Source organism: Cavia porcellus, unplaced genomic scaffold (genome assembly GCF_034190915.1).
Source record: "Cavia porcellus strain 051 isolate PalLab524CR breed Dunkin Hartley unplaced genomic scaffold, mCavPor4.1 scaffold_24, whole genome shotgun sequence".
NCBI lineage: Eukaryota > Metazoa > Chordata > Mammalia > Rodentia > Caviidae > Cavia > Cavia porcellus.
Genome location: NW_026947507.1, coordinates 9,862,806 through 9,877,078, shown reverse-complemented (window position 1 = coordinate 9,877,078; position 14,273 = coordinate 9,862,806). Strand labels below are relative to the sequence as shown.

General features: G+C 38.9%; 1 protein-coding gene across 2 annotated transcripts; it reads left to right on the top strand.

Annotated features, from left to right (window-relative positions):
• The first annotated feature begins 5,623 nt into the window (after nucleotides 1-5,623).
• Nucleotides 5,624-13,036, top strand: Zfp42 (ZFP42 zinc finger protein). 2 transcript variants are annotated; one of them, XM_063234627.1, is made up of 3 exons: nucleotides 5,624-5,760; nucleotides 7,538-7,611; nucleotides 9,802-13,036. In XM_063234627.1, the coding sequence occupies exon 3, from the start codon at nucleotides 9,897-9,899 to the stop codon at nucleotides 10,797-10,799; it is 903 nt and encodes a 300-aa protein (XP_063090697.1). In that variant the 5' UTR covers nucleotides 5,624-5,760; nucleotides 7,538-7,611; nucleotides 9,802-9,896; the 3' UTR covers nucleotides 10,800-13,036. The 2 variants fall into 2 exon arrangements, with proteins under 2 accessions (XP_063090697.1, XP_063090698.1); XM_063234628.1 differs by having other exon boundaries at nucleotides 9,799-13,036.
• Nucleotides 13,037-14,273: the final 1,237 nt, after the last annotated feature.

The following is a 14,273-nucleotide window of genomic DNA, read 5'->3' as shown; positions in this document are numbered from 1 at the left end:
GGTAAGAGTTAAGGGTCAAGATTCATCCTGGGCCCCGCGCTTTGACTCCGCCCCAGTTGCGTCATTGCTGAGTCTCCAAGGGCTGCCGCCTTTGCTCACTTGCGCCTTCCTTCCGAGCCCTTTTCTTAGGTCAGGTTATTGCCTGCATGGATCTAGAGAATGTAAGAGCTCTACTCTCTTACATTCTGTCTTTTCATCATTTCTACAGACTTTCTTCAAAATGTTAAACGCTGCAAATTGAAAAGATGGATGTAGTTGAAAAATAGTTCTCATATAGGGCATTCTGACTTCACTTTCTCAGGACCCAGGGAAAGAGCTGAAGTGCTATGCTTTTAAGCCATATACTCTAATCTGTTTAAAGCACAGTTGACTTTTTAGCTGAAGACATAACGCATCTTCAAATTGAACAGCTTGATCACTAATGTTCACATATTTATCTATTTTGATCCTTTTCTAACCATACGTATGCAAACTATTTAAAGTTGCGTTTTTCAGACCTTTTCACCGTAACACAGTGATGGTTGTTACCCATTAATTGGTTTCAACTCAATTTGAAAAGCATATTTAGATCCTAAAATCCATAAAAAGAAAAACAAAACCTATGACTATAAATGATACACATCACTGTATATCCCAGAACTATTTATTTTGTACATTTTTCTTAGCTGGAATAGGCTGAATCAGTTTAACTTACAAGCTGATATTCATCATTTATTCTCACCACTTAGAATATAATACAGAAAAGTAACCAGTCAGGCACTTAGAGCATGCCTGTAATCTAGCTCTTGCACAGCCAAAGCAGGAGGGTCATCAGGAGTTTGAAGCCACCTGGACACTGTCTCAAAAAGAAAAGAAAAGGCACCACAATTTCTACAATTTTCCTATGGAGAATAGATAGACTTCACAAAGCTCAGAGACTTCAAGGTGCTGCAAAAGTTTTTCTCCTGCAGAAATGTGTATTTTATTGATTTTTTACCTATCACATTATAGAAACAAAATACAACTAAAGATATAAAAAATGACTGATTATGTGATTATAATGTAAATTCCTTGAGACCAAGATAACTCAAAATAGAAAGAGATAGCATTGAGCTTTCAAAAGAAAGTATTTCTGAATAGTGGTACATCTCAATTTGAGCTTTGGAAAGGATATAGATTTAGAATCTTGGGGTGATGTACGGGTACATTTTATGTTAGGAGTGATAGAAAGGAGTATATTTCAAAGCATAAATTGCATTTCTGGGCTTAAACTGGAATTACATTGTAAAGTACAGTCCGTGGTTTAAATAGGTCCTAAATGCAATATGATATCCTGGATTACATTCTGGAACAGATAAAAAGTGCATTAGAGAGAAAACTGATGAAATCCAAATAAAGTCTGGAGGTTAGTTAATAGTATTGTACCACTGTAGGAATCTTAGTTTTAGTAAATGTTTATTGGCTGCGTAATTTCTTAAACTTAGAGAAAGCTAGGGGAAGTATATACGGAAAATCATATTTTTAATGCATCTGTAAATCCAAAAGTATATAAAAACTAAAAGACCTCATCTGAAATTGATTCAAAAACTTGGGAGTAGAATATGAGAAATAATATAAAATTCTTTAGAGCAAGTTCAGAAAATCACTTCCAATAGATGCAGTTTTAACAGGTTCTTTAGCAGAAAGGCAAGGAGTGTTTGGGAGAAAAGAGGTTACATAAGTCATTGTCTTAGTCTTTTTTAGGCTTTAACGGAATAGACTGGGTAGTACACAAGGAACAAAAATTGGCTGTTCACAGTTCTGAAGGCTGAGAAATCCAAGACCATGGTTCAGATGATCTGGTGTCTGAGGAAGGTCCCTTCCCCACAGAGGACACTTTGTACATGTCCTTGCGTGGCAGAAGGATACAACACTCTCAAGCACTCTTTACAAGAGCACTCACCTGGTTCATGAAATCATAGCCCCTGTGATCTGCCACTTCCTAAAAGTCACACCTCTGAATATCATCACATTGGGAGTAGATTTCAATGCATGAATTTGGGGGAAACACAGATATTGAGACACAGCAAAAGAGAAAAAGAGAATCTTATGAAACTATAAAAAAAACTTTAAAAAATAAATTTAGGGACTGGGGATTTAGCTCAGCAGCATAGCGCCTTCCTTGCAAATGTGTGGTCGTGAGTTCGATCTCTGGTACCGATAAAAACGAAAAAAAAATAATAAAATAATAAAAATAAAAAATAAATTTAACATTAACCAATCATTGTCAAAGTCTGAGGCAAATCTGACATCTAAAAAGCAGATTTTAGCTTCAATATTTAAGCTTATGGCTAAATTCTGATCGAGAAAATGAAATATGACAATATTTATGTGACTCTAACTTTCATCTGAAAATCATGAAAACTTCTGAAAAGGTATGATGATGTGATGATACATTTCATTCATTTCAGCTTGAAGTAAAATGAACTCTTCATTTAGATTTTGAAAATAAAAATAAAAACAGATGAATACACTGTAGTATGTCCTCTTAAAAAATAATACTCTACTAAGATATCAAATTCTAAGTAGACTAATATGTTAATTTCTGGGAGGTGCCTCCCCCTATCAAAACTAAAATACAAGAAAGTTAAGTTTAGGGGCTGGGGATTTAGCTCAGCGGCATAAGCACCTCCCTTGCAAGCAGGCAGTCATGAGTTTGACCCCTGGTACCGATAAAAACGAAAAAGACAAAAAAAGAAAAAAGCAAGTTAAGTTTGACAGCACCAAGTCTGTAATCCCAACACTCAGGAGGCTGAAGCAGGAGGATCACCCTGAGTTTTAGGTCAGCCTGGACTATGTAGTGAATTTAAGGCCAGCCTGAACAACATAGAGCTTCTCCAACAAATAGTAGTAATAAGAAGAATATGCTAAAATAAACTTTAAACAATTGATTGGACTTGGAAAAGTTAACTTTACATTTAAATCTTGTGTCAGGAGGGTGAGGCTTGGGGCCTTAACTCTTCCATAAACTTACTACTTGTGTGGCTTTAAATAAGGCATTTATCATTACTGACTTTTTATTTCCTCATCTATAAAATGGATATTAACAATTCATAAGGTGGTTATCAAGATTAAACATGTTTGAAAAGGGTATTATAAATTACAGCAAATAATGTGACAGTTTTTTTAAAATAACAATAAAGCTATGGCATTTGTAAAGTATCATAATTCAGTGGAAAATGCTATATTAGATCACAGTATGTTAGAGTTCTAATCTGTGTTTAACACTTACCAGTGTGCAAAATTTCCTTGTGTCTCAGGGTTATCACTTTAAAATGTAACATTCTAATAGTAATAGTAATAATAACTACTTTATAAATTTTATCTCAAGCTAAAAACATTAGCTTTCCATATTTGTTAAATCAAATAGAGATAGCCTAAGCTCCAATAACGAAATAATACTTTGCAAGTTCAAGGTTAGTGAACATTTACAGACAAAGCACGTTTTCTTTTCGTATCACATTCTCCTGGCTCTTAGGCTGAAAACTCAAGTGCTCTCTGTGGTTCCCAGGTTTGGAGCTGAGCCTGGATCCTCTTGCTCTTCCCTCCCGCCCAGCCTCCACACTCCAGGAATGGTAGTTTTCTCTCTACCACCCCCAGGGAAGGACTGCCCTCCAGGCTGATTCTTCCTTTTGACACAGCTGGTCCAGGGAAAATGTCCCCAAACTTCCAGATTCTCCTATTGTGAGTTCTCACAAGATCAAGCAGGGATCCTTCATTAGACTAATAATAGGCAAATTCTGCAACATTTTAAAGCACGATGATTTGGATATTTCGTTTGTCAGAAACTTTCCACTAATTTTAATTTTTAAAAATAGTCAATGAAAACATTACGAGTTTTGGTTCCTGAGTTTTGGACACCCTTTAGAATTGTCAGGGACTAGTGAGTCACCTATCTTATCCTACCTCTGGCCCTGCACTTTTAGCCTGCTAATTCTAGAAGCACATTGTCTACGACAGAAACACAAATCTTGTGTAGTCAGTGAAGTCCTGCATATAGTTTTTGCTAGAAATAAACTGGTTTGCAGACCATATAAATGATCAAAACAGTTTTTGAAACTAGCACTCATAGAATTAATCTGACTACAATTTTATCAGTCCAAAAAATACATGTTGCAATACATTGTCCCGCTTGGTCAACTTCAAAAAATAGCCTAATTCCTGCTTTTATTTCACTGTGTAATTGATTTCCTAACACATTTTGAAGAAATTAAATTTCCCTAGAGATGAGATCAGATGACAACAGATGCATTTATTTATTTTAGCTTACTTTTAAGGGGCTGTGTAAAGGAAAGTTAAATCAAAATGGGATAAAAACTAATGCATGTGTAAGTTGGGGTGGGAAAGAGATTTTAGATTTTTAAAGGCATTATCTCAAATTCTCCACCAGATCACATTTTTACAGGAGCCAAGGGAGCAGACAGAATCAGTGGTAGAGGAGGAAGTAGTGATCTTGTTCATTGTGTGCATTGTTATAGCGATTAGCCAGTGATAAAAGCAGGGTGTGGTTTTGATGATTTGAGGTAAAGAAAGACTCTTGCTTTTAGTGTGTGTATTCACTTTAAAGACTTGGAAAGAATGTTCTGCTTAGAAGTTTTTTAGTTCATTTAAATCATATTTTTTATTAAAATCCAAATATTAGTATTTTTATCACACACACCAAAAAAAGAAATTAAAAGAAGTCTGGGTGACCTGAGAACATATGTGTGTCGTTTTTCAAGACCACCACAAGGAACTATAGGGACCAAGAGAAGAGCAGTTTTAAAAAATTATTTGCTTTTAGAGTTTTGCTGTGAATAGTATGTTCTAAGGTAGCCTTATCTAACTTCTAAATGAAGGAGGAGCCATTACACTTGATGGGGGAGTCCAGGGAATAACAAATAAAAAATAGTTTACATATTTTCGCTACTGGAAATTATTTGCTGTTTTCCAACCTCATAATTGAAATCTATTGAAAATAAACAGCGAAGAACTGCTCTCTGATATGTGAATCGTACAAAAGCTTCAGGTCAAAATTGAAGAGATTCTTAAACATTGATTTGGTTTCTAATAGTGCGGGTGTATTTATACAAACGATTAAATTTCACTAGACTACGGCCAACGGTGAGCGTTGGTTGACCGACGTTCCAGAGTAAATTGTTACTTTCCAGTCACATTAATGGGACGAGGGGCAGTAGTAGGAATTTATCTGAGACTAGGAGTAGGTTGAGATGAGGAATGGAGATGATGGGAGAGTGTAAGCGATTGCGGGCGTGTGTTCACATAAACTGTTATTTCCAGTGATTAAAAACTGCCTCTTCTGCTTGAGATTCACTTCATTGGTGTCTACAATTTAAATGTGGCTGCACACACACCGCTTGCTCTCGTTAGACAGATACCTGGGTGCCTACTGCGTGCTAAACCCATGCCTTTGGGATTCAGAGGCTATGGCCTGTGGGGAGGCCTGCGAGCACGAACTGAATTGGCCAGGTCCCTCGGGGAGACTACCAGGGAGTGCAGAGTCCCATTCTTTCTAGCCAAGTCCCTCGCCACGCCTTCCATGCGGCCCCGCCCCTCGATGGCCACGCCCCTTACGGGCCCCGCCCCCGCCTGGCCCCGCCCTTCACGCAGGGTTCCGGTGACCTGCAGCATCACCAGCAGCCGGAGTCCCGGGCGGAGCACGAGGCCGCGTAGATCTCAGCGGAGGCGCTTGGGTGTCCTCGCCCTTTGGAAGAAACTTCGGAGGGGCTCGCCGCAGCCTGGGTAAGTCTTAGTTCCTGGCCTGGTAGAAAGTGGGGTTTGGGGGCCTCAGGCCTCAAACCACGTGGCGGAGCGGCGCTGGGGGAAATGTCCTTTAAGTGATTTTTTAAAAGTTCTTGTTTCAAAGCTTAGTGTACGTTTCATTCCATGAGGTGAGTTTCTAGGAAAATGTTCAAATGCGTGTGAAGACAACAGACCGCGCTTCCCTTTACTTTGCATTAGCTGTGGTAGTGACACCCAAATTACTCCAGGAGCAAAGAAAAAACCCAAAGGCAGCTGTTGATGGCTGTTCCCCTCACCCGCCGCCCCTTAGACCACGTGCCAGTAAATGCAAAAGGTTCTCAGCCAGCATGGTGGGCTCACCAGCAGTCCTAGCCCTCTGGGAGGATGAAGCAGGAGAGTCTCAAGTTCGAGCCCGTCCTTGGAGACTTGGCGAGACCAAAAGTAAAAATGGAAGAGGAGAGTTGGGGGTGGGAGTGGGCTGGGGATGTCTTTATGAGCTAAGGCCCTGAGTTCAGCCCCTAGGCCTGATGGGGGGAAAAGTGGGATTTTGTCTTAGTTCCTGCCCTCCCAGCAGTCTTTTCTAGGATAATTAAATTGTTCACTAAGGCTTTCTTTTTACCGTTGTCCTCCCCAATCCATTCTCCTGTGTCGTCATTGGGCCCAAGCCAGAAGTCGCTGTCCCTTTGTGTGAAGCCCTGTAATGGTTCCCTCTGGCCAGGAGCGCGATGCAAATGGCTCCCGGTCCACATCCTAGCTCGGTCCCCTCTGCTGCCATGTTGGGTTGGGAAGATGGCGGCCTCTGCCCGCCATGCTGGGCGCTCTGGGCTGCACCCTGGCCCTGTGCGCCTTTCCTGCCAGTCTGAATGTTACTTATGCAGGTTTCAGTCCAGTGTCCCCTGCTTGCAAATCTCCCTAGACGTTTCTTATAAAAGCAACCTCTGATGTTTTGAAACTATTTTATTTACCACTGAGTGTCTTCCTCCATAAGCAGAGTCCTGTGGTGACCATGAACTTTGAGTCTTTCACTGCTGTGTGTCCACCATATAAAACATTAATGGGTACTAAATATTGGTGAGATGATTGAGTAACTAAATGCGTCCCATGAAGTATTTCTTCCGACAGTTGGAGAGGTATAAAATTGGGTTAATCAACAATGCTTTTTTTCTTTTGTGTATGTAGGGTGTACAGTACTAGGTACTAGGGACTTCACACAGAGCTACATTCCTAACATTTTTGGGCTCTTTATTTTTGAAGACAATGCTAGGTTCAATTTGGGATCCTCCTGCCTCAGCCTTCCAGAGAACTGAAATTACAGGCATAATACACAACATGCAGCAGTGTATTAATTTAATGTTCAGATTTTGTTGTCCCACGTTTACCAGTAAATTCAGTTATTTCCGTTAACAGAGAGGGCTTGTTATATATTGCTTTCTAATAATAAATTACTAAACTTTCATTTCAGTTTCATATATAACTCTCATAAACTTGCATTATTGTAATAAAAGAATTGCTTAATTCTTTGGAGATCTAACAAATAAAAAATCTATCCTAGAAAAGTAAGGTGTATACATGAAACTTATTAAATTGAACACACTCCTGTCTTCTCACTTATGATCTCTATGGGATGTCTTTCTAAATAGCACTTTGCAACGTTTTGAAATTTCTATATCGTATGTCTGAAATTCCGAATAAATTCTTAATAAAATAGTGTTACATGACTGCTGAATCAGAAAACACTAGCACAATAACTAACATGTGCTTCAACTTATTTCATTAGACTGTTGTGCTGACTGCTGGGACGTGATAAACAAGATAAGCGGGCCATTTGCCCTCAAAACTCAAGCCTGGAAGGTAAGGCACACCTTAAATAAATGGTACCAACAGCTGTAACTTGTATCAAATAGGGAGCAAGAGGGAAATCTAGCTCAAAGAATGGTGGTGAGTTCATGTAACCTAAACAGTCTGGGAAGGTGAAGCAGGAGGATCACAAGTTAAAGCCCAGATGGGCAGTTGAGTAAGACACTGTCTCAAAACTTTAAAAATGACTGGGAATATAGCTTATTGTGAAAGTCCTAGGTTTAATCCCTAATATGAAAAATAAGTAATCAAGAAGGCCCTGAGAAGTGACATTTAAGCAAAGATCTGAAGTAGAGATGGACAGCAGTGTGTGTGTGTGCACCTACAGGGGCAGTAAAGATGAATGGGTAATGTTTCAGCACCAGGACTGGGCTCATCTGGTACTTTATTGGAGAGAGTTTATTATGGCTGAAAGAAGAGAAAGAGATGGTGAGAAATACGCTTAGAGAAAAACCAAGAAAATCAAACTACAGTTTTAAATAGACTAATTGAAGGAAAAGAGGCTTTTGTGTTTGATCCTAGTAATTATGCTCCAAGGTGCTAAGATTTTGTTTGTTAAATATGCCGGCATAGTCTCCCAGTTTTATTTCGCCTTTTTAAGGACACAATAAACTGTAACATTTTCAGTAGTTTTTTTTATCAAACATTTCAAAAGAAAGATTGTAAACTCTTCCCTTAGCTGAAACATGTTTTATATGTATTGTGTTTATTTATTGCCCGAAGTGAATGGCATGATTGTTTTTTTAAGATGTTCTTTTTTAATGTGGCTATTTAAAAGTACCTTCAATCTGTTAATTTTCACCCCACCAATTTTACATTTGGCCTTATTTAAATAGCATTTAATTTTTGTTCCTGCAGCAGGACATCACAACAATAAAGAAAGAAATCTTTATTTATGAGCAAAAAGGCTCTTAGAAAAGCAGCAATAACATCATATTCATGCTGTAACTTTTTTTTTTTTTTTTTTGTCTTTTTCGTTTTTATCGGTACCGGGGATCGAACTCACGACTGCCTGCTTGCAAGGCAGGCTCTTATGCCGCTGAGCTAAATCTCCAGCCCCCATGCTGTAACTTTTAAATGGTCTTACAGTCCGATCCCTTTTGTTGTTTTTAATTTTGAGACTGATTGTCACTACATTGCCTAGCCTGGGCTCACACTTGAAATCCTCCTGCCTCAGCCTCCCAAAGCAGCCTTCACCTTGCTTTTAAGTTTTAAGGAAAACAGAAGGAATTTTCAGGGCTAAATTTAAATTATCTTGGCCATTTACCGAGTGCTGTGGATTTTTTATATTATTGCTTTTTTTATTTTATTTTAATTCATTTATATATTTTTGGTACTGGGCATCAAACTCACAACTTGGTGCTTGCCAGGCAGGCACTTATGCCACTGAGCAGCCCCAGACCCTATGGCCTTTTTAGAACAGTGCGCCGGCAAACCACAGTCGAAGGGTAAAATCCAGTCTGTCCCCATTTTATTGTAGAACAGCTGACCTTACTCCTGCACATGTCATCTGTGAATGTTTACCATTGCAGCTACAGTGCTTGGTGGTTTGCAGAGATCAGTGGACCCCAGAACTTTACTCTGGCCCATTACAGAGAAAAAGTGGTCATTCCTTGCCTAGTAATGTAGCCAGATCCAGTACACATTTGTAGAATAAATAAAAGTAATGAAACAGCACCGTTTTGTGTAAACTTTCAGATTTGTTGCATCCCATGAGAACAGAAATATCCTGACTTCTTCACTTGCTTTGTTTTTTAATTAGATGCCACTTAGCTACCTCTTTAAAGGGTTGGTTGCCTGAGTGTCTATTTAAAGTCCAAGCTTCTACTTTCTGACAGCCCCTATGCTATCTACAGCACTTGCCTTCTAGGCTTGACAGACATAATTTATTTATCTCATTATCTCATATGTTCAGGCATCGGAAACTTAGCTTTTTTTGCAGGGTGTGGCCTCCAGTAGGGCTGGTATCGTAGCGGGACTTAGTCAGTATGAGGAGCTAGGTCAGGTAACGCTTTTATACCAGAGTAATACCCAGGATTGACCCATGTCTTGTGCCAGAATTGTCTTAGGAAGTTCATCAGGGAATATGTAAATTTAGCCATTCATATTGGAAAGTGTGTTCTAAACCATTTTTTGAGGTTATTCTCTGATGATGGCTCTCATAAGGTTATTATCATAAAGCAGGTGTGTGTTGAAGCCAGCTTCCCTGAGATCACAGCTGTCCGCAAGCAACTAATCCCTCCTGGTTTTAACCTTCAACAAGGCAGTCGGGGAACAATATGAATCGGCCAGTGGAGAGAAGGGCCAGGACTGGTGGCCAGAAAGGCCAGGGTGGACGAGTCCTCGATGGAGCAAAACCAGAGCAGCCTTGGGCAAGCTCAGTCTCTGTAGCAGAAGTGGAACCAGTTCCTGTGACCTGGGCCCCATGTGACAGAGGCTCCTGCCCCGAACCTAGCCCTCAAGCCAGTGGAGAGGAGGAACCCCCTGACTGCTACATAGAGTGTGTAATAACAGGTCAGTTTTCTGAACCCAGCCTGAAAGAAGCTTTCCTTCTTAGATCCTTTGAAAACCTAAGCGAATGTTCTTTGGGATACATGAAAGATGATGCGAAGCAAAAGCCCCTCCCACTGAGGTGGGCTGAAGAGGATGCACACCTCTGGGATTCCAAGTACATGGCAAGCAAGAAGTCTCCTGCTGGGGGAGTCCCTGGCACTGACCTGTCAGGTCCTAAGGAGCTCAGAGAATTTGCTAATAAGAAGCTCCCTCAAGATGAAGACCAGGGCGCTCCAGAGACACTCCCTTGTCCTCACATTGGATGCACAAAGAGGCTGCGGAATAAAACCTCCCTGCGGAAGCACCTTGTGCTGCATGCGCCCCGACGCTTCGTGTGTGCAGAGTGTGGGCGCGCCTTCTATGAGAGCAGCAAGCTGTCCCGCCACTTCCTGGTGCACACAGGTGAGAGGCCCTTCCAGTGCACCTTTGCAGGCTGTGGGAAGCGCTTCGCCCTGGATTTTAACCTCCGCACCCATGTGCGCATCCACACTGGGGAGAAGCTCTTCGTCTGTCCCATCCAGGGCTGTTCCTCGAAGTTTGTACAGTCCGGCAACCTCAAATCTCACATTATAACTCATCAAAAGGTGAAAAAGAACCAGGACCGGGTCCTCCAACAGGATAAGCATTAACAGTGATTGTAGGAAGCATTGCAGCCCTGGAAGGTGTATTTTTAGTTTTATTTAGCTGCTCTGTACTTCGTGATACTGTTTGAAAAATGCTGAGTATTCTACTGTGTATGTATATCAGAGAGTCAGGACAAATATACTCCAAAAGCGTAATGTAAGTATTAGAGTTACTGGATATAATACTTATTTTTGCTTGCTATCCACATGAAAATAATTTTGCAGTTTCCAGTTGTGACTTTTACCTTTGAGAAATGTACTTTTGGGAATGGGGATTTAGCTCAGTGAATAAGCCCCTGTCTGGCAAGGGAAAAAAATGTACTTTTGAAACAGATGATGATTATCTCAGAGAACGAGTATTTTGCAATAGAGAGTCAATTAGTGGATAAATGTTTATGATCTTGATCATTGTATCAAATTATGTTGAAGTTATGAGTGGTTGATACTGTTAACCCATTTGAATTTATCCTAGAATTTCAAAATAAAAGGATATAAAATGTAGAGGTATGCTAAACCTGAATTCAGGTTTGCATTAAAAAGACACTCCCTTTTTGAAAAAAAATTGTTCTTAAAAAGTAGTAAAACATTGCAAAAACTTAGTATTGGTGAAACATGGACAGAAAGTCCAAGGTAGATTTATTATTCGTGGTAGATTAAAATGCCCATTGTGACAACCACTTTGAAAGTTGTTTTGCATAAGTACCCTATTAGTTTCCTACAGCTGCCACGGAGTGACAAAACCTGGGTGTCTTAAACAATTAGTTCCAGAGGTGACTTGGCCAAAAATCAAGCAGTCAGTAAGATTGGCTTCTTCTGAGGACCAGCTTTGGAAGGAATCTGCCAGGCTTGCCACCTTGGCTTGTGGTAAACATCTCTCTGTGTGACATGCCACTCTTCCTGTTTTCCATCTTGTCCATCTGGGCCTGTTTCTGCTCAGATTTCCCCTAACAAGAACACTACTTATTGGATTGAAACCCTGCTAATGACTCCATCTTACCTAGATTGCCTCTCTAAAGACCCCTTCTTCAAAAAGGTCACTCTCTGAGGTCTTATGAGCTAGAATTTGAATGTGTGAATTTGGAAGGGACACACAAATGCACAAGTACATTATTTTAGATTCAATTTTTTTCTAGAAATATGTGAGCTATATAAGTATTTTTCCAGGTTATTAAATGAATCAGTTTTGATAGTAATAAATTCATGACCAGTGTCCACTAAGAAACAGTTTGCATCCATCAGGCTAGTGGTATTAAATGGAAAATGTACATTTTCAATTTCTACAAAAGATAGGAAAGAACCACACTTAGAGGGAAACCACAGAATAAAGTTTGTTTTCCACAGACAGGATCTGGTGAAAACTGGGCTTATATTCTTTGGAAGAAAATTCATTCAAGTGGCTAAATATGTGTGAGAAGGAATCACAGGTGGCTGATATAAATACAATCCCATCTATTTTCAGGATTTTAACTTACTATGTATGATTGTGAGTCTTGGAATCACTTTATCCTGGACATTAAATACACAAGCCATCAAATTTTGAATGCATTTTCTACTCTATTGATACTATAAATGATTAACTATGGTATAATTAAAATATCATAAAATCAAGAATAGTTAACATTTAGTTGTAATAGTCAGAGCTTCTTAGAAGTTACGCTAATACTATTTAAAATCTGTCAGAAGTGAATCTTGGGTCTCTGAGAGAGAAAATGAGCACATAATTCATTTGCAAATTCAAAATTACCTCTAAGTCAATTGAACTCCAGAGAACAGAATTTTAAGATTGGAATTTGATCAAGATGATGGAGCATATGTTCAGTTTTTGCTTTGGCTATACTAGGATTTGGTCCTCTGGATTTTGACGTTAGGGTTGAACTAGGACTTCATACCTCTGGAGACATCAAAACAAGCAGGTTTTGGGCTACTGTAAGCTCTGGACTGGGAGGAAAGGCAGCATGAGGGATCAAGATTAGCTCTCTCTGGTCAGATGTATAAATCTCCTTCTGGAGCTGAAGTATCCAAAACCTATTGTATAATATACAATTGTATCTGAATTTTGAGACTTACTTAAATCCTGATTTAGGAAGAGGATGTGTAGTTACTTAGTGAGTTTCCTAGATGTGTGTCATTTTTTTCTTTTCTAGAAAAGAAATAACACTGCTAAGATTGTAAAAGGAAAAAGGCAAATAGAAGCAATGGAAAAAGAAAAATCCCACTTCATGTCTTCTCATATTATTAGTATTTTAAATAAAAACATAAGATGTCACCACAAATCGAGGGAAAACTGAGCAAGAAAGTAAATCCATCAAGATTTTCACATTCCAGGTACTGGCATCTAATACCAAATCAGATGAATCAGTGTTTGTGTTTTCAAATTGATACTTGACTTTGTCCCAAATTTTTTTTGTGACCAAATATTAATAATGGAGAGTTAACACCACAAAACTGTTTCTACAAAACAGAATCTTAATATTTTAAACATTTCTATATATAGCTGAGATATATGATATATTGCTTTGATAAAGTGAAAGGATTACTATAAACAATTAACCTATATATCACCTTCCTGAATGCCTGCTAGGGCTGGTGCACAACTCTAATCCCAGCACTCATGAGGCTGAAGCAAGAAACTCACAGCTAGAGGCTGGCCTGGGCTACATAGTGTGTTCAAGGCCAGCCTGAACTATATAGCAAGACAATACAATGCTGTTAGATTTATGAACTCTCTATTTCTCTATCACCCTATCTGTGGTCACTATGTTTATCTTCTATATATTCAACAGGTTTTCTTTTGGATATAAAGTAAGATCATGTATTTTTTTTCAGTATTTAGTTTGTCTTAGCATAATGCTCTTCAAATTTATATGTATTACTGGGAATAGCAATAGCTTTTTTTAAAGGATGAATGATAGATCTGTTGTACATATGTATAAATTCATTCATTGTTTTGATCTGTTATGTTTGGTCTGTTATGCATCTGTTGATGTAACAGATTTCCAAATCTCAGTTATTTGAATAATGTGTAAATAAGTGGACATGCAGATAATCTTCATGAGGCAATGACTTGGTTATACAGTTATGTGTGCAATAACTGATATGTGCTCGTCCTGATTTATTTTTTGAGGGTCCTCCATGGTCTCTTGCACAGTGACTGTCAATTTACATTCTAAAGGATTATGTGAGTTCTTTATTTTGAGGATCTCATATACATGGTTTACAAATATTTTCTTCCAGTTCATAAGCTGCCTTTTGATTTTCTCGATTTTTTTTTTTTCCTTCCTTACTGTGCAAAAGCTTTTCAGTTTGATCAGCCCCATCTTTATTCTTTGCTTTTAGGCCTGAGCTTTTGGTGTGAGATCAAAAAAAGAAACAAAACACATTGCCAAACCAATATCAAAGAGCCTTTTCTCTGTGTTTTTCTTCTAGAAGTTTCACTGTTTCAGGTCTTTAGGGTTAGAATTTATGTTCATGTGTGGTATA

Coding starts and splice junctions, on each gene's coding strand:
- Zfp42 (XM_063234627.1), top strand. CDS start 9,897: ATGAATCGGCCAGTGGAGAGAAGGGCCAGGACTGGTGGCCAGAAAGGC.